Source organism: Egretta garzetta, unplaced genomic scaffold (assembly GCF_000687185.1).
Source record: "Egretta garzetta isolate BGI_Z169 unplaced genomic scaffold, ASM68718v1 scaffold287, whole genome shotgun sequence".
In the NCBI taxonomy this organism is placed as follows: Eukaryota; Metazoa; Chordata; class Aves; order Pelecaniformes; family Ardeidae; genus Egretta; species Egretta garzetta.
The window spans coordinates 12,563,647-12,582,664 of NW_009260435.1; the positions used below are offsets into that span (position 1 = coordinate 12,563,647).

The 19,018-nt window shown below is 35.6% G+C and overlaps 1 protein-coding gene across 1 annotated transcript in view; it reads left to right on the top strand.

Annotated features, from left to right (window-relative positions):
• Positions 1–19,018, top strand: part of TRPM7 (transient receptor potential cation channel subfamily M member 7) — a 67,293-nt gene that overhangs the window by 25,462 nt on the left and 22,813 nt on the right. The window contains exons 2-12 of the mRNA XM_035899560.1: positions 5,836–5,915; positions 8,323–8,361; positions 8,852–9,050; positions 10,707–10,920; positions 11,441–11,565; positions 12,717–12,888; positions 13,743–13,917; positions 15,144–15,267; positions 16,155–16,227; positions 16,508–16,608; positions 17,518–17,652. Of these exons, the coding sequence (XP_035755453.1) occupies positions 5,836–5,915; positions 8,323–8,361; positions 8,852–9,050; positions 10,707–10,920; positions 11,441–11,565; positions 12,717–12,888; positions 13,743–13,917; positions 15,144–15,267; positions 16,155–16,227; positions 16,508–16,608; positions 17,518–17,652 (1,437 nt within the window). The remainder of the gene's footprint in view (positions 1–5,835; positions 5,916–8,322; positions 8,362–8,851; positions 9,051–10,706; positions 10,921–11,440; positions 11,566–12,716; positions 12,889–13,742; positions 13,918–15,143; positions 15,268–16,154; positions 16,228–16,507; positions 16,609–17,517; positions 17,653–19,018) is intronic.

The following is a 19,018-nucleotide window of genomic DNA, read 5'->3' on the forward strand; positions in this document are numbered from 1 at the left end:
AAACAAACCACCACCAAAAAACCCCAAACAGTAATTACAGAGGTATGTAATTTTAAATTGCAAGGAAAGCAAGTAAATCAAATGTCTGGGGTTTGCTGGAGCCAAGAGCTAAAACATATGTTGCCTACCTTTTTCTTTTCTGCTCCTATCTGCTTATTAATGTTAGCTGAAGTTCTGAAAACTTTCCTCAAATGATAAATGGTTCCTTGAGGAACTGAATTGTGCTCTGCTAGTATTTTTAATACAAAATTTTAGGTATTTTCTTTTGAGAAATGTAGGCATAACTGTACTTTAGATAACTCTTCACCCCGTACACAGCAGCTTAGTCACTTAGCTCGTCCTGGGATGCACATTTTCAGTGTCATTCAGTTAATTTGTACTAAGAACAAGTTGAGGTACTTTGCCTGGAGCACAGTTCTTATGCCTCAAGGGTTTGAAGCTCCTGCTGGAAATTATTGCAGTGAGAGCTAGCATGCATTTTATTTATGGCGCCGCTTCCCACAAGAAGTTTTATAAATTCTAAACTACTTGATATGCATTAACTTAATTGGATATCATATTCATCCTCGTTGTTAGGCTTTTGTTTTATTCAATGTATTGAGTATAAAAGTGCTAAGATAAAGATTTGTTTGGAATTTCTGCCTTTCAGCTATAGCTGCAGGAGCCCGGTGCTCAGTTAGGGGTGAGCTGCCTGGGCAGGGATCACAGTTCAGTCCCATGGTATAGCACGTGTTTGGCTAATGGAGTGGATGTCTTAGATAAGAGATCTTCTTGTAAATCATGGAAAGAGTGTGTGCAGTATGTATAGTTATATAAGAAGCAGTAACTTGTCAGTGGACATTTCCTTGAATAGACAAGCTAAAGAACGTTCTTAGTACAGAATGTCTCTTAGAAATGTTTTGAAATTAATCTTGTTCATTGTAAGTGACCTAGACGGATACGACAGCTCTATGGCAGTGCTAGCATGAGTATTCCTGATGCAGAGAGTTTCCACCATATCTTCCTGTTTTCAGGCTTCCTGAAACTTCCCATGTATCTTCTTTTGCCCAAATAGAAACTTGAGCTTTCTGGAAAATTGGAGGCAGTGGGGAAAGAATATCAAGTGTATTTATCTTTAAATAAAGGACAAACGAAATTGAAATATATTTGCCTTTTAAAACTATTGGATATATTGAACTGCCATATAGTGTAAGCAAAGATTTGAAAGCTGAAATATGAGATGCCATAGAAAGTGATATGACTTCTAAATTTGAAACTGAGGTCTATGCAATCAGTAATTGAAATCTTTATTATCAGCCTGATCTCACACTGTATTTTGCTTTTTGTCTGTAACCTGCTATATATACAACCTTAAATTACAGTTAGCTTTGTGTTAAAAGTTTTCATTCTACAGGTAGACTTTCTAAAAATCTCTTCTTTCAGTAAAGAAGACACAAGGATTTCCTTGCATCTTGAGCCGGTACACTTAAATAATTTCTATTACTGCTGCTTTGGCATTCTGATAGTATTGATGAATCAAAAATAACTAATACTGAAACGGCTATGGTGTAACTTCCACCTATTGTAAAAGGTTGTGGCATTGTTTTGGCATTTAGATACTGGATTGGAGTATTTAGATATTAGATTGGAGGTACTGTAGTTGGGCACATTCTCCTGAGTTCGTAGTTGAGCAAATACTTGTGTAAGTTTTGTTTCAGACAGCAATTATAATTATTTCAGAACTTGTGAAACTATTATGAAAGGACTTATTTATTGGAAATAGTTTAAAGTATTTCCTTTAATCATGATCCCAGGGTGAGTGTATCTCTTCTAGCTTATTGAATCAAATCTATGTGCTTTTTGTTTCTTGAAGTTCTTTCAGAAGTACTGAAAGACACAGTGAACTTTGTCTGCTCAGAAATCAGTGCAACCAGAATGAGGTATCTTGCATAACCCTCTACAGCTTAAAGACTGAGCAAAAGCCTTGTTCACTGCTTTGGGACTAGGAGTTAGTAGTTACTGTAGTACATCTTCCAAAAAGTAAAAGTTAAGGGTTTTTAGATGTGCAGACGAGATCCTGCCAACATTGACTGCTGAGAGGTCTTAACGTGGTGAAATTTTCATAGGAAAAAGATTGTGAAAGTAGTTCTGGAGTAATATTAATTGTATTAACATTTTTCTTGCAAGTCTTAAAATTTATTTAGCTTGAGAGATTTGAAATGCATGGAAGATAATCTGGTAAGCTAAGTTGGTTTTGGTTTTCCCTCAAGATGCAAGTGTGAAAGGGAAGAAAGTAAATAGCTGAAAAGTAGCTCCTTATATGTTGATACTACTTGTGCTTTTTGCTAAAATCTGACCGTATGTTTTTGGGGGAGGGTTCATAGTTCCTTTTTTCCCCATTTTCTTTCCTTTTTCTTGAATAGCAGCGCTACAGAGCTCGCTGTATTGAGAGCTCCTGACCCATGTTGCCTGTAGCCATCATGTAAGGTACGCCTTCTGAAATACACTAGCAAACCAGATCGCTCCAATTAGCAGAAGTTGCCCCATTACTGGAAGTAAAGTTTAAGAGGTGTAGTTGTGTGTGCTGTAGAGATGATTAAAAAGCTTTACGAGGAGTAGGCAATTTTTTTTTAAAGTCTGATAACGTGCATATTGATTTTTGACTACTGACTTAATCTCCTATTTTAACTTGATCTTTAGCTGATAAAGAAGTATTTCTTAATTGCTGCAACTAATTTATCTTAATAGTGTCTGCACATCATCTTCCTTTTTCTGGTCATCACCGGAACATTATGTAATGGTAGTTCTTACTTACAGGGAAGGCAATACCGTGTGTCAGTTCTTCCTATATTTTTAATGTGTTCTCTACCCGTTTATGCAAAATGTCTCTCACTTACTCTGTTCTCTTTTTGGTTTGCTCCCCCCCTGCTTTCTCTTCTCCTCAACTGAAAGCAAGACTCTGTAATTAGCATGTTTTGTATAAAATCTCTTGTGATAAAGATTGATCAGCTTACAGGAGTACTTCTCAGGAGAGAGTCTAATTTTACCAAATGAAAAGTTCCAAGTATGTTTTTAATAACATTATAGAGCCTCCTCCACGTAAATACCATAGATGTACCCAAGCTCTACTGAAAATATTTTCACTGTTGAAGAATAGAGAGAAATCCTTCATGAGTGGTTAAAACTGTACATTCTTCAAGATAAAAATTTAAATTTTTTTTTTTTTTTAATTTTCAGATCATTTTGTTACAAAGTATTGTTGCACGTTGTGAACCGGTGTTCCTTGTCCCCAGCTTTGATTGCCACTTAGTAATAAAACAGTATTGCATGGAGCAATTGACGCAATTACTTGTGGTTTATGTACTTCAGATTTCAATATCTAGCATGTTATGCCTGTGATAGCTTGCTTCAAGGTGTGGTTTTAGCCAACTAACTAAAACATTTAAGTATTAAATTACTCTTCTTTATCTTTTTATATTCTGGAGGATCTGCGGAGTTCATATGTAAGCTTAAACTACTGCAATGTTGAAGTAATGATCTATACAAGACGCAAGTTTTAAGAAATGAAGTACAAAAATACCTACCCGTATAAACAGTGGGGACACTCAGCTAAGCAGAAAACAGCTTCCAGAGCTGGGATTCATATCACAAAGGCTAAGGCTTAATAGTATTAAAAAAATACTATGAGAGGAGAGAGCTAAAAATTTAGACTACCTACTATGTGTATATTTTTACATACAGTACGATATACATATACAAATGTACATATACACATATATCAAATTTATTTTTATAACACTCCTAATCTTCTGATAAAGGTAGAGAAGAGATTAAGCTATTTTGAGCCCAGCTCATGTAAGACACAGGTATCCTAGGAAGTACCCAGCTCCTTCAGGGAAAGTGATGTGCTTCTCTGAGAAGAACGCTACTGAAAGACTAGAGATTAATTTTGAGGACAGCAGAGGAAGAGAACTTCTCTTTCACAAAGCCTGTATAGAGTCACCTCCATCTCCTGCTCCAAAGGAGAAGGGAAAAACCAAAAAAGGGAAAAGCGCCATAAATTGTAATAGAATGCTTCATAACACCATGTTTGTATATAATGTCTAATATCCTGCTTTTCCCATGCTAGGCCTTTTTTCTTTCTCCTTTGCAACAGCATTCTTTCCTATATATAGGGAAAGGAGGTAGGATAGTAGCAAATAATGGCTTTGGCTATTTATTCCAGGTGTTTAAAATATTAATTTAAATGTAAAATATCTGGTGTGAGTGCTCATTCTGTTGTTTACATCTGCTCTTCCCTGCTGATTCTTTCCTGTGGATATTGTCTCTACCTTTCTCCTACCCTTCTTTCTCTCTTGGGAAGTGCCTGTGCCCTGCAACTTTCCATCCTCCTTGGAAGAGACTGGTGACCCTCTTAATGTGAAGGCAGAAACTGGAGCAGCAGTTTGTTGCCATCTTGACAGATACATAGTCAAAGTTCACCAAAACAAAATATTGGAAAGACATTACAATGAATAATGTGGGAAAGATCTGCTGAGTCTTGAAAGAGGGTGGGCAGTTGATGAGCAGTTTTCCAGGGGCCTATATTAAAACTGGCTTGGTACATTCTTACTTGTAATAATTTCTCTGTGTTATCTTAAACTGATCTTGAAATTCTGGTGAGTGAAAAACCATCCATCTTTACTGAATCTTCAGTTATAATAGATCTGGGGGGGGAAAAAAAAAAAAATTTCTTCATAGTTTCCACGGACCTCTAATTAGATACCTGTGAATAATATACATCAATATATTTTTTTTTTTCCCTTCATTGTAAAATAGAACAGGTATGAAATTTCTCGAATTTTTCTAAAGGTAAAGTGTAAATGTAGAATAGGGCATGCTGTTAGCAATGAAGAAATTTTAATGTAATTGTAATAAGGATTTAAAGCAATCTTGCATAAGGTGAAAATTGGCATCCCAAGATTTTTTTCTTGTTTTTAATTACTGAAAATCATGTCGTGAGTTCCTTTTCCAATGTGTTGCTGAAACATGATGTAGACATTGTGCATTATGCATATTGTTTAGCATGTAATCCTGAGATTATCGTGCAAGATAATGTTACATGGTTGTTTAAAGCAGCTGAAATGAAGTTATGTCCAGCTATTAGACTAGGTAAGCATTTGAAGAAGTAACCATCCTTAATTTTGTGTTTCAGAACATGTTTCAAGTTTAAGCTTAAAACACAGTTTAGAGAGATGCTAATTGAATTTGTTTATTGAAATGAAAAGTTTCTTGATGAAGAACAAAGGTTATGACCAATTTATTGCTACTAGAAAAGATTGCCAGTGCTGTTAGAAAACTTCCTTACCTGCAATTTCAAGATGAAAATTTTACTTTAATAAATAGATGAAATTACTGTTATCTCAGTGCACTGCAGTTAATTTTTAAAAATTTTATCTGATTCCTCCCCCTCTTGACAAGGTAGGTAAACAGTATATTTTGAAATAGTTTGGGATTTTTTGATACATCTTTATTTGCATATTGCAAATTTTTGCTATTTAAATGTTAGCTTTGAAAAATATTACTTTGGATTTTAATGGATTTCTTTATAAAATAAGTTACATAATGATTCTGCTTATCTCAACTTCTGGGCAGTGTGAGATGCTTTTATAGGGTCGTATATGGTTTTTGTTAGGTTTTGGGAGACAGCAAAACATTAAATGACAGTTTAACTTCTTTATGTTAAACACTACTCACCTTCATCTTTAAATAAAAAAGCACATCAAGTTGTAATTCTTGTTTCCTTAAAAAGCATTTTTTCATTGCAAAGTTGTATAACTTATATTTTATAATACTGTTACACTTTTTATTTTTCAGTCCCAGAAATCCTGGATAGAAAATACTTTCACCAAGAGGGAGTGTGTGTATATTATACCAAGTTCAAAAGACCCCCACAGGTAAACAAGAAATAATGTGAGAACACGTTGCTGCTCTTTACAATAGTGACTTTTTTAATTTTAAAGAGAGTATATAACAGATTTTTGGACTAACTACTCTATCTCTGTAAAATACTATCTTTAGTACACTCACTCTTTCGTGACTGGGTGTTGTCACTCTCTGTGTCTAGCTTGGATTTTTTTTTTTTTTTTTTTTTTTGCTTTTCTGAAAGCACTTTGACATTGCAGAAATCTCTAACAAATGTTCCCCTGTTCTCTTTGCTTCCTCTTACCAGTCTTCCTAGTGATGAATATGGTGTGGGACAATTTTTTTTTTTTTTTTTTTTTTTGTGGCATAGTTCTGAAGTCAGAAAGTCTCACAGACATAAACTCTATGGGAATTTAAAGAACAGCAATGCTGAGTATAGGGTGAAGTGTAAAAATAAACCTGACAGGGTAGGAAAAAGGGATGAAGAATTCATAGAAGAATAAAGAAAAACAAGAATCGTGGTGTGAGAAAAAAGTTACATATCAAAGATTGAAGAAATAGTTGTTTCCAGGGAAGATGGATAATGTAAGAATAGTTCGGACATCAAAAGATTTCATGTGGTATCTAGTAATTTTTCATCCTGAAGTTCTGTAAGGAAAAAATGAGGATGAGAAATGGGGAAGTATGTTTCTAGGGGGGAGGCTGAGACTAATGAAGAATATTTTGCGTATCTCACGTGCTGTTTTTACTTTATGCTAAATTAGAGATGTGAAATCAAGCAAGTTAGTGATAGCTCTAACAAATCTATTTGGTAATTACCTTCAGTAAATGTTACATGTAGGATATTAAGAGTTCTTACAATGATTGAACTTGATGTGCACGATCATGACATGTCACAGGTTAAATAAGGTCACCTTGAAAATAGATTATAAATTGGTATTTTAAGGCACTTTTGTTTCCCCAGAATGTTTACTATTATTATGGATTTCAGATCAGCTTTTTTTTTCTTTTAGCTGCTTATATTTAAGAACAGCTGAGAAACCTTTTATTCTGAACTTCTGAAAACTTCTATTTCAGTCTTTTCCATGAAAAAAAAGTTATAAGTCTCTTTTGTTCTATTGGGGCAGAGTATTATTTTTCTTTTAAGAACTTTGGTTTTAGGCAGAAAAAGAACAAAGTAAATGCTGTAGAATTTTTAAGTTATTGTAAATAATTCACCACATTCCTTGAAGCCATGTGATGTGAGAAGCTTTTAGAATTTATAGCCATGATTGTAGCACATGGAAAATTTGCAAATGCAAACTAAGTAATTAGGAAGCTGTTAAAATTTCCAGAGCATTTCACAAGGAACAAAATGATCTTCAACACTTGCACTTGTAGTTTAACCCATTTGTAGCATACAATGGGCTTTACAACTTTTCCATCAGATTTTGTCCTTCAGTTTCTAAGAATCACTTACTGTTAGGAGTTATGAATAAATGGATCAAATGTAGACAGGAGTATTCAGTATGTTTTATTGATCTATACCTTTTAGTATCGATAATTACACTTTAATAACTGTTACAGAAAAACTAAAGCTATAGTTCAGTAATAAAAACATAGATGATTAGCAGTAGTGTGTAACTTCTATAGAGGACAAAATTAAAAAATTCTTTATGCTCAAAGTCTGAAAATAATTTAAGACTACTGCATAACATCTGTGTTTGTACACTTTTGCATACTAGCTCTTAACCATAATTGGTTAACAGCTGCTTCTGAACATTACAGAAAACAGTGGTCTAAATTTATCTATGTTAATTTTAAATGTTAAGAAAGCTGTTAGCAGGGAAGCACAGAAAATGTTTGAGATGGAAGTGGGTAGGGATGAAGAATTATTTTCATACAATAAACTTTACATAAAGATGCTACTGTATAAGGTTTGTTCAAATATATCTTGTTCTGCACATGTGATGCAGAAATGATCAAATAACCTTCCCAGACAGGCGGTTCAACTTGCATGTATATTAGGACAAATTTGTAGAATAGATGCAACAAGGTATAGTTCAAATGAGCACAAGAAAATGCTGATCTGTAAGTAACTTCTCAGTATCTAGCAAAATGTTTCAGTTTGAGTACCACAGTCTGAAATATTCCTGGCTTCAGATATTAATGGTTCAAAGCCTGAAAACCCATCTGAAGTCTCAGGACTTAAGCTTTTGCATGTTTACGCATTTTTATTTCCCAAGTATATTACAGTCATGTAAAATAAAGACAGGCAAGTTACCATATTAAAAATGGGCAAACTTGGGCAGCATGTTTTCCTTTTACTGGAGATCTCCTGTGTTCAGTAATCTTTTGTAAGCACATGAAATGGTGTGAGTGGTCCGTTCCACCTCCCCCTACCCCCCGCCCTTAAAATTGAACCTGAAGTTTACTCACATATTTAAATATTTCTTGTAGATGCCTTCCAGGATGTCAGATTTGTCAGCAACTTGTCAGGTGAGAATTCTTTGTAATTACAACATTTATGAATATCTTTTTCCATTAAATAAGCGCTTTCGTAACAGGGTTTTAAAAAGTTTTCATCAATATTGCAAATGACAAGTCGGTGAAAGGTTAGATACAAACCAAATATAACTAATGAATAAAGAACTCTCTGCAATACGTAGATCACAGTTTTATACATGTTATATAAATTATTTGGCTTCAAAGAAACAATTTTCAATGTCCTGACTACTCAGTTTCTTCTGGCCTCCAACTTGCTATCTCGGTGACCTTCAATATTTTGCATAATAATTATGTATTGTAATTAATTCTTGCTATAAATATTTATGGCAACAAGGCTTGCTCTGGAAAAGAGGTTTATATAATACTTAGCATCCTTGCTTTCTAAATACGATCTCTCTCTGTGCTAGATAAAAGAAGTTTTTCTCTTGTCTTCTAATAATAGTATTTACTCAAGTATTCTAAATGGTGTGGTTGGGTGCAGGTGCTGTTGTGGCCGCTTGGTCAGACAACATGCTTGTTTTACTGCAAGTCTTGCTATGAAATACTCCGATGTGAAGCTGGGTGAAAACTATAATCAAGAAATAGAAGAATGGTCAGTGGAAAAACATACAGAACAGACCTCTACTGATGCTTATGGTGTCATCAACTTTCAAGGTGGCTCTCATTCTTACAGGGCTAAGGCATGTATGACATTTTCTTTTTTTCTTACTTTAAACATGTTGCTAGAGATGGTGGATGCTTCATTTAACTTTTGAAATTGAAGGCTGAAAGCAATGTCACCCATATTGTGACAAACCAGTGCCCTCTGTTATTCTAGTATTTTTTTATTGTGACTTGAATTCTTTCTAACTTCCACTTTTTAATTTATTTTTCGTAACAAAAGTTGCTCAGATTATCAGAATTAGTTGTATTCATGTACAGGCTTACCTTCAAGTTGCAAATGGTGATAAGAACTCATAATCACTTCAGCAAAACATTACATTAAGAATTCAGCGTCACTGTTTCAGACTTTGTGAAAATACAGCTTACTCATCCGTGCTGCTTGCTTACTTGCTACTGTTAAATTTTTATTGAACCTGTTAAGTAACATCTGCTATCTTAAGCCTCTATTCATAATTCTCAAACTCTGAAAAAATAATCTAAAATTATGGACAGATGTGGAATATGCTTCTTCAGTAGATTTGTTCAAAATTATTAAAGCATAGTCATACTGATCAGAATAACTAATTTTTGGGGGGAGAGGGGGAATTAGTTTAAAACAAGCATACCAATAAATCGAAGCTCTGGAAACCAACTGAATTCACAAGTGCACATGTACTGGAGAGGCTAGAAGACTGGAAATTCTGACATATTCTCCACAACCATTTTGTAAAGAATTTCTAGTTGTGGTAGAAATGATTTAATGCTCACGCAGTTATAAGCTGCAAGGGGCTCCTGTGGCCAAACTGAAGTGCTTGAATGAGACAGCTGTGTTCTTATGTAGCTGGTGGAGCCCCCAGGGACAATCCAGTGCTTTAGGTGAGATCATCTCTGTGGAGGGAAGGACTCTAAGCAGAATGCTTTCGTGTTGGTAATGGCAGTGTATGTGTTACTTTGTACACTTTAGTAGAGCTTAGAATTTCCGCAAATCCTTTTCTAGGAGTACAGAAATAGCAAGCTGCCTGTACTCGTTTCTGTACATGCTTCTGCCGAATACTGGGGTTGCTAAAACCAGTTTATTGCAATAGTGATGTTTTTTGGTCAGAACTTGATTCAGGTAGGGCTTATTGAATAGCTCGTATTAAAGGTGCAGCAGTATTTTTAACCGCTCAACCATCTACTTAATCTTATGTGGTTAAACATAGCAAGTTAAAAAGTTGCTGGTTTTAAAGTTTTCTATTAAAGAGCGTAGCTTTCCTTCCCACCAGGAACAGGGAAGGAAAAGCAAGCAACTGTCTTTCTGTAAAATTTTTCACAGGAGACATACAAGCCTCTTCCCAGTAGATGGCAGAACTTTTTTATAAATATTTCCGAATTTAATCTAATTTAGAGATCATCCAGTGCTTTCATAAAGTCTCATTTTTCTAGGTCACTATGCCAGTAGGATGGAATAACACAATCCTTCTGTAGTTGTTCCCTTTCCAAAACTTGCTTTCAAAACTGTTGAATGTCTTGTCCTTAATTCTGGAGGACGTAAGGGTAAGCTTGTTCATTTATTGCATCGGCTGTGTTTTGAGAAAGTGAATTACATTTTCCATAGTCAGGAATAGGATAATATATCCTGGTTTTTCTTTTTACTCACTGATTCTGTGATGACTTCTTTTAAGAACCTTTTTGCTCTCGTGTTGTGCCTGCAGTATGTGCGATTGTCGTATGACACTAAGCCTGAAGCTATTCTGCAACTTATGCTTAAAGAATGGCAGATGGAGTTGCCGAAGCTTGTTATATCTGTACATGGGGGCATGCAGAAATTTGAACTTCACCCACGCATCAAACAGTTGCTTGGCAAAGGTCTTATTAAAGCTGCAGTAACAACAGGAGCCTGGATTATAACTGGAGGAGTGAACACAGGTAAAGAAGTATCAATGAATGTGCAGTTAACTGGATTATGATTTATGAGAGCCAAAAGATTAATGGATGCATAGCTTTGTCTTAAAGCAAAGTAAATTTGAATGAGTTTGGTCAAATTAAATTAAAATACTTTTTGAACATGCGTAGTTGGAAGTTGGCTGCTGCTTTGTCTTGCAAAGAGAAACAACACAAAGGTGGAGGGTTTGGGTTTTGGGACTTGTTTGGTTTGGGGTATTTATTTTGTTGTTTTTGAAACTGCAAAAGGAGAAACTTAATGCGATTAAACAAGTACAGTAATTACTGGAAACTCTTTAGTTCTTACTAGCCTAGTATTTATTTTGTTGAATTACTGATACGCAGTACTTTGTTTCCTTCTAGTAGATGTAATATGGTGCTTTTTCTTTGGTGTTGTGTCAAGTAAGTTCCCAGGTCCTTAAAGGCCCAGTTAACTAATAAAACAGTTGTATTTCTTAATAAGATGTGACATTCAATAAATTGAAATCTTTTTGTGCTCAAACAGGTGTTGCAAAACATGTTGGTGATGCTCTAAGAGAACATGCTTCCAGATCATCTCGAAAGATTTGCACTATTGGGATTGCTCCATGGGGAGTGATTGAAAACAGAAATGACCTTGTTGGAAGAGATGTAAGGATGAATTACCTAATTGAAATAATGATTTACCTGACTTACGTTTTGACAAATCTGCTCAAGCATGTGTTTTCACTTGGTTTGCATCATTGGAATACTTGCTTTAATATGAAGATACACTGACATCTGTGACTTATGCAAGATCATTAGTGTAAACAAGTTGCAAAATGCAAATGCACTAGAGGTGCTTGTTCTCACATACTCTCTCATCCACCCCCCACCCTGATATTACTGAATCAAGTAACAGAAATGCTTAAGTATTACAGAGAATTCACATTTACAGAGGATGGTAAGTTGAAAAATTTTGATGCAGAGTCTTCAATGCCACTGTTTGCCAGAGCAGTCACAAGGTTTTTCCCAAAGACACCTTTTCAAAGGATCTTTTCTCTATTTATTATCCTTCAGAACAGAATTCTTTTGTGATATAGTTATCTGCTTTCCTGCACAAAGTTAAGAGCTACAGCTGTTGGTGTATCCTGACCCAAGGCATGCTTATTTGTGTCAGTCCTTCCTGGTGAACCACCAATTCTTGTGTCTAGATATTGTGGTTTAACCCAGCAGGCAGCTAAACACCACACACCTGTTCACTCACTCTCACTGCCTGCCAGTGGGATGGGGAGAGGACTGGGGGGAAAAAACAAGTAAAATTTGTGGGTTGAGATAAAGACAGTTTAATAGGACAGAAAAGGAAAGGGAAATAATAATAATGATAAAAGATTATACAATATAAGTGATACACATGCAACCTGCTGGCCAATGCCCAGGCAGTTCCTGAGCAGCTATCACTGCTCCCCGGCCAACTGCCTCCAGTTTATATGCTGAGCATGACATCACATGGTATGGAATAGCCCTTTGGCCAGTTGGGGTCAGCTTTCCTGGCTGTGCCCCCTCCCAGTTTCTTGCTGGCAGGGCATGAGAAGCTGAAATGTCCTTGACTAGCATAAGCACTACTTAGCAACAACGGAAACATCGGTGTGTTATCAACGTTAAATATCTCATTCAAAATCCAAAATGCAGCACTCTGCCAGCTATTAGAGGAAAAAAAACTCTATCCCAGCAAAAACCAGGATACTAGACAAAATTTAAGTTTCACAGGAACAAATTTGAATCTTTATAAGTAAAAGACATTGTTGTGTGCTTATACTTAGGTGGTTGCTCCATATCAAACCCTGTTAAACCCATTAAGTAAATTAAACGTCCTAAATAACCTCCATTCCCATTTCATTCTGGTGGATGATGGAACAGTTGGAAAGTATGGAGCAGAAGTTAAATTACGGAGAGAGCTGGAAAAAACTATTAATTTGCAAAAGATCCATGCAAGTAAGTAATTCTGATGCCTGAGGGTTGAGTGTTACTATGCTTTAATGAAAAAGGTACTAGCACCAAACATCCGAATGAGAAAATAGAAAAATCAGTCTTTTGTTTATGTTTCAAGTCTGAATAATTACTTTTCATGTTTCAGCTGCTGCTTTGGACTCTAGATATTCCTAGTAGATACAGGATTTCTCTGGGACCAGAGAGGATGGTTTTTTTGAATGAAGTTGTCAATTTTGCTTTGATAAAGCAAATGTACATCACTTGAGTTATTAGTATGTTGTCAGGCGTTACTGGTCTGATTGATTAATGGTTTTGATGCTGATCACTTGCAGTTTCACAGTCGGGCAATTGAAACACCATCTGTGTTTGTGCAAAGAAGCCATGACTTCTTTTGGTGTTTTCCCAATTATGGAGCAACACATGTGTTTTTTCTTTTCTAGGAATGCTTTTGCAATACTCCTTGTCAGTAGAGGGTTTCTATGTAGCTATGTTCAAACTGTGTATGTGTTGTCATGTTTGGAAACTGTTTGGGGGGAAGGTAAAAGGGGAGTTCCCTAAAGAAAAAACATTCACTTTTCTGCATTAGTTCAGGAATTTTTCTGTGAAGAATCTCTTCTGTTTTATAGACTGTATTCCATTGTATTTATCAGCTTCTTGTAGTGCTTTCCCCCCAGCCCGAAGTATAAACAGTGCGTGAAACTGCATTAGCAACAGTTAAAATGTCTGGCAGAAAGCATTTTAATATTTATTCAATAGAAGGGATGTACTTGATTTATTAAATACGTAAAACGAATCTTAGCATTCCCAATACACTTACAACATTGTCTGGTTTTTATTACTCATTTGCAACTTTATAGGAATTGGCCAAGGTGTGCCTGTAGTGGCACTTGTATTCGAAGGTGGCCCCAACGTCATACTCATGGTTTTAGACTTCCTTCAAGAAAGTCCTCCTGTGCCGGTGGTAGTATGTGAAGGAACTGGTAGAGCTGCAGACATATTGGCGTATGTTCACAAGCAAACAGAGGAGGGAGGGTAAGTCCTAGGACTGCTAGCCAAACTACCAGTCATACATAGATGGGTTTTGAGATCATTCCTTAATGAATTTGTACAAGAGCTTTTTCGGTGGAAAGACAAAAGCTAAAAGCGGACAGTGTAATCTTGCCTGTGATGCAGCTTTCCAGGTTAGCTGCAACAATAGCTCTGGCTAAAGACCAAGACTTCTTTTCTAGTTCTAGGTTCCTCCCACATGCCTTATACCAGTTGCACCAAATTCTGTAGCGTATGCTTGCTTTAGCAATACTTACAAAAAGGGTAAGAAAAGTGTGCATGCCTATATCCTAAATTAGGGGAAACATCTTGTGTGTAACTTCAGTTATGCGCGGTAATTTTGTTACACCATTGTAACTAGAGGACCCAGCTCTCCATTTAAATGCTCTGTCTGTTTCAACTTCAAATTTGAACTAAGCCACAGTAACTTAAGTGATAAATGTGACTATTCTTACATGTGCACAACTGAGTTTTGCTCAGCTGAAGTCAGACCTTCCAGAGTTGTGAGAATAACATAGAGAATAGTGTGTTACCAAACTGCTTGAAAACATCACTTGACTACATTGAATGGAAATATTTTCATGCAGTTAGCTGTTGCATCATAGTAACTTTTCTTGAAAAGGGTTCAGAAAGAGCGTCTATATTGTTTCTTCTGAGTAGTCTTAAAACTGAACTTTTTAGACACTTCTGTTTAGTGTAGAAAACATCTGTCTGTTTTAAGCATCGTTTCAAGTAATAAAAGGGATGTATTTGGGCTCCACAATACTTAGTGGTTTCTAGTTAGTTGTTAGACTTGCATAAATCCTTAAACGTATCGGGTCCTTGTTGCAGGGACTGCCTCAGAACCAGCAGGTAGGGATCTAATGTAGCAGTAAACCGAACAGCTTTGTCCGTAGTAAGATCAGAAGTAGGTCTTATTCAGAGGGGTGAGTACTTAGTATTTTGTGACAAAATCTTTTAGCTGAGAGTATCTCAGAACTGGGTGTGGGAAAGAAAGGGAGAGAAGCTGAGTTACTTTTAGGCAGTAGTAGAAAGTCATAGATTAAGCAACCTATACTTCTTTCTAAAGATTACCCAAGATTTTGGCACTGAAACAGTAATAAGCTTATAGATAGCAGGTCTTTGAATGGACATGTTGAAACTAATTAAATGCGTTGTTGTTCTTGCTGTTCATGTATAACAATGTGTTTTCCTGTTTGTTTCAATCTCAGGAATGTTCCTGAGGGTGCTGAGCCTGAAATAATTTCAACCATCAAAAAGACATTTAACTTTGGTCAAAGCGAAGCAGTTCATTTGTTTCAGACGCTGCTGGAATGCATGAAAAAAAAAGAACTTGTAAGTAGATCTTGCCATAAAATTCTTTTATGCAAGGTGTATGCATTTGTGGATATAATATTAAATTGTATCTCAATGTTGTGTATGATCAAGAGTAATTCAGAAATCTTTTCTGGACATAGTGGATCTTCCAGTTATAGAAGATAGTAAAATACAGTTTTTGTGTATATGTTATCTTATGATCAAGAGAGACTTAATTCTTGTGATTATTTCTGATAATCTGAGTTTGTTGTTGTTTCCAAGCATATTTTCAGATGACAGGATTCTGGTTTGTTTATAGTGTGTATGTATTTTGTATTTGGGTTGCTGTCCTTTTTTTTTGCTTTGATTTTTGAAAACCTTTCTTTGCCTGGTTTTGGTATTTTAGTTATGACTGTACTAACAAAGGTTTACTGTTACTGCATGCTTAAAGCAAAAGCACTTTATAGGTCTTTATAGGTAGCCTGAGTTCAGGTACTGGTGTCTCATTTGGACATCATATTGTGCTATTCTAAGGTTGAAAATTGTCATGTTGGCTAAATATGTTTGGTTGCAGGTTAATCTCATAATCTAGCATGAACTGGAGGGGTAAACAGAATACTGTGTGGTGTTTATAGATAATAGAGACGTGTAATCATAGTGGGAAGAGAAGTTCAAATTGATTGAAGAGTATAAAGGGTTTCTGCTATGCTTTTTCTCATAAAAGATTGTCTTGTGTGGCACCCAGTTAGGAATACAATACAGAGTGCACACTAAAGGTAAGTTTAAATTGAGCATGGGTTTAAACTGCATCAAAGTTAAGGTGACTTTTTAATGAATTTCAATTCCTGACGTAAAAGACCGGATGTAATCACCTTTGCCTGAAAATAACTTTTAAAATGGTTTCCCTATTTTACCATTTTGGACAGATTACAGTTTTTCATATTGGGTCAGACGAACACCAGGACATTGATGTTGCAATACTTACAGCATTGTTAAAAGGTGAGACTTCTAAGAGCGTTTGGAATCCCCAGCTATTGTTGTTTAGTGTTTCTATGATGAATTATTTATAAAATGCTATAATCTGTAGGAATCTTTAGTTTTTAAGCAAATAATTATTTGTGTTTTCCCATTGTATAATACTGTAACATATCAGAAATGAAGAAATATACTGTATAACTTTGTGTTGGATTGCTTCATTTGGCCTTTTTAGGAAGAAAGAATGTTTATTATCTTATATTCAAATTAATTTTACATTTTTTCATTGTTTTTGCTTCTTAAGGCACGAATGCGTCTGCATTTGACCAGCTTGTTCTTACACTTGCGTGGGATAGAGTTGACATAGCCAAAAATCATGTTTTTGTTTATGGGCAGCAATGGCTGGTATGTAATGGTCTGGATTAAGCAGAATGGTATTTTCTAAGAGAGAAACTCAACTTACTGTAAAGAATGAATCTTTTGACTTTTGTAGAGAGAGACTCTAGAATACTGACACGTTTTGAGGGCAATAATTCTTGCATACTGCACAATCTTAAGCTGTTTTGTTTATTGTATAGTTGAAAATGGTCCAAAAACTTTAGAAATGTGCTAAATGCTCTTAATAATAACTAGATGAGAAAAGACATCGCAAAAGGTGGAAGCTGAATTCGTGTTAGTCTCTTTCTTCCTTACAGTTGCATGGTCGTAGCAAGTTCTTAAGCATCTAGTAAAATGCATATATTAACTGCTGTTGGCAGCACTGGAGGGGGAGGACAAATTGTCTTGTAGTTTCTTGTAGTCTGCAAATTAGTTTGAAAACTACATTGTGGATCTTTGCTTTTTCCCATATTACTGTAAAAATAAAACTCAATCTTAGATGAGTGTGCAGTCAAAAATAAATAATGTAAGGCTTGTTAATAGCAATGATGGTTCTGAGCATTTGTCTTTTAAGCAAATTGTGCTTTCAATGTTTTATGTCTTTGTGTTTCATCCGATATCAATCTATGAGAACAGCTTAACTACATTAAATGTCTGTTTAGTCCCATGCCCATGTACTGTGTCAGTAGGACATTACCAGTGGAAGAGTAATAAGACCTGCTAATTAAGTCTTCAGAATATTCTTTCATCCTGTAATTGTGTGAAGTTCAGGGGATTTTCTGAACCGAGGGTGACATCTTTATATTTGTAGACATAAAGGGTTTCCCCAGCCCTGTAAATTAATGAGGGTGATATGTAATCTAAGTACACTTACTTCTGTGATGCCCCGTTTTACTGGTTCTCTCCAGGCTCTACCTTGTTACTTATTTGTTGTAGGTTGGATCTCTGGAACAGGCCATGTTAGATGCCCTTGTGATGGATAGAGTTGCATTTGTGAAACTTCTGATTGAAAATGGAGTAAGCATGCACAAGTTTCTTACAATTCCCAGGCTGGAAGAACTTTATAACACAGTAAGTGAATGATTGCTTTTTAAGCTACGTTTAGAACAACTTTTTAGTTGCTCAGAATGTTGTATACTGGGTCATGTGCCACCAGTCTGAAGGCCGTGGGATGTTAATAGGGAAGGCTTCCTGGGATGAGGTTAGAGTTGAGAAGTGCATGCTGTCTGGCTGCTTTGTTGTGCCATAGCTGCTTTCTGGCTCTTGAGAAATGATACCACAAATAGTTTGTCAAGCAGGATGTTGATCTGTGTCCGATGTTGGGGATAGATACTAAAGGGAAGATTGCAGCCTTGTTGTGAACCACAGTGGGGAGAAGAGCAAGAGAAAGTCAAACGGGTAAAACTTGTGCACAAAATATGAGGTCTATAGGTAATGTTGTTGGGGCTTAATAAGATTAATTCTGTCTATAGCAGTCAGTATTATCATAATAGTTGTAAAAGTTTATTTTGTGAACCTGAATGGTTATAAATATTTCTCAGAAATAGTCTGTTGCTGTAGGTGTTGATTTAAGAATTTATAATAGTTTTGTGTAACACTAAGTATCTAACAGGATAAAACAAAAAACCTTCCACCAAAAAGTAGCTAATGTGAGGAGCACACAGATATGACTTACACTTACATTAACATTCTCATTATCTGGTTTTGACAAAAAAAAAAAAAAAAAAGAAAAAAAAAGGGCCACTTTATTAGCTAATAAAGCTCTGTGAAGGAGCCCACGTGATTAGGTTTTGTTGGGGGGGTTTTGTTTTGTTTTTTTAATTAACCTTTTATGGTGTTGCTGTTACATACTTTATGTGCTTTTGATTGAGTTCTGTATGGGAGCTGGGTAACCATATCTCTAAAAGTGTAACAGTTCATGCACTCACAAGAAATCAGAGAAGGAAGAAAAATCCATTTTGGTGAAAAGAGGGGATGTTCAGACTAAAAATTTAAAAAGTAATGGAGCTTTTACTATGGTTCCTCCAGTACTGTAAATGTGAATATCTGTCTGTGTGTGTTCCTGTAAATTAAAATGTTTGTTAAAACTTGTCTCTGTAATATTATTTTTAATAATATAAAAAACACATGCTGCTGCTGCTTGAGTTCTGGTTTTACACACACCCACCCACACCTACCCACCCCTTTTTGGACAAACTATGGTATATTAATTATGTCCCAAACTAAAACAGAAGTAAAATGAAACAAAAAAGGAAGTCGTTTATAGCTAATATGGTAGTTTGAAATATTTGCATTTATTTGATGGCTACTGTTTAAAAACTAGGGATTTTTTTTTGAGCAAACATGCAAAAATATTTGGCTTCTACTGTAATCTTCTCATGTTGTCATTTCACTCTAATTTCTCATTCCAAATTTCCCCCCCTCTTTTTTTGTAAAG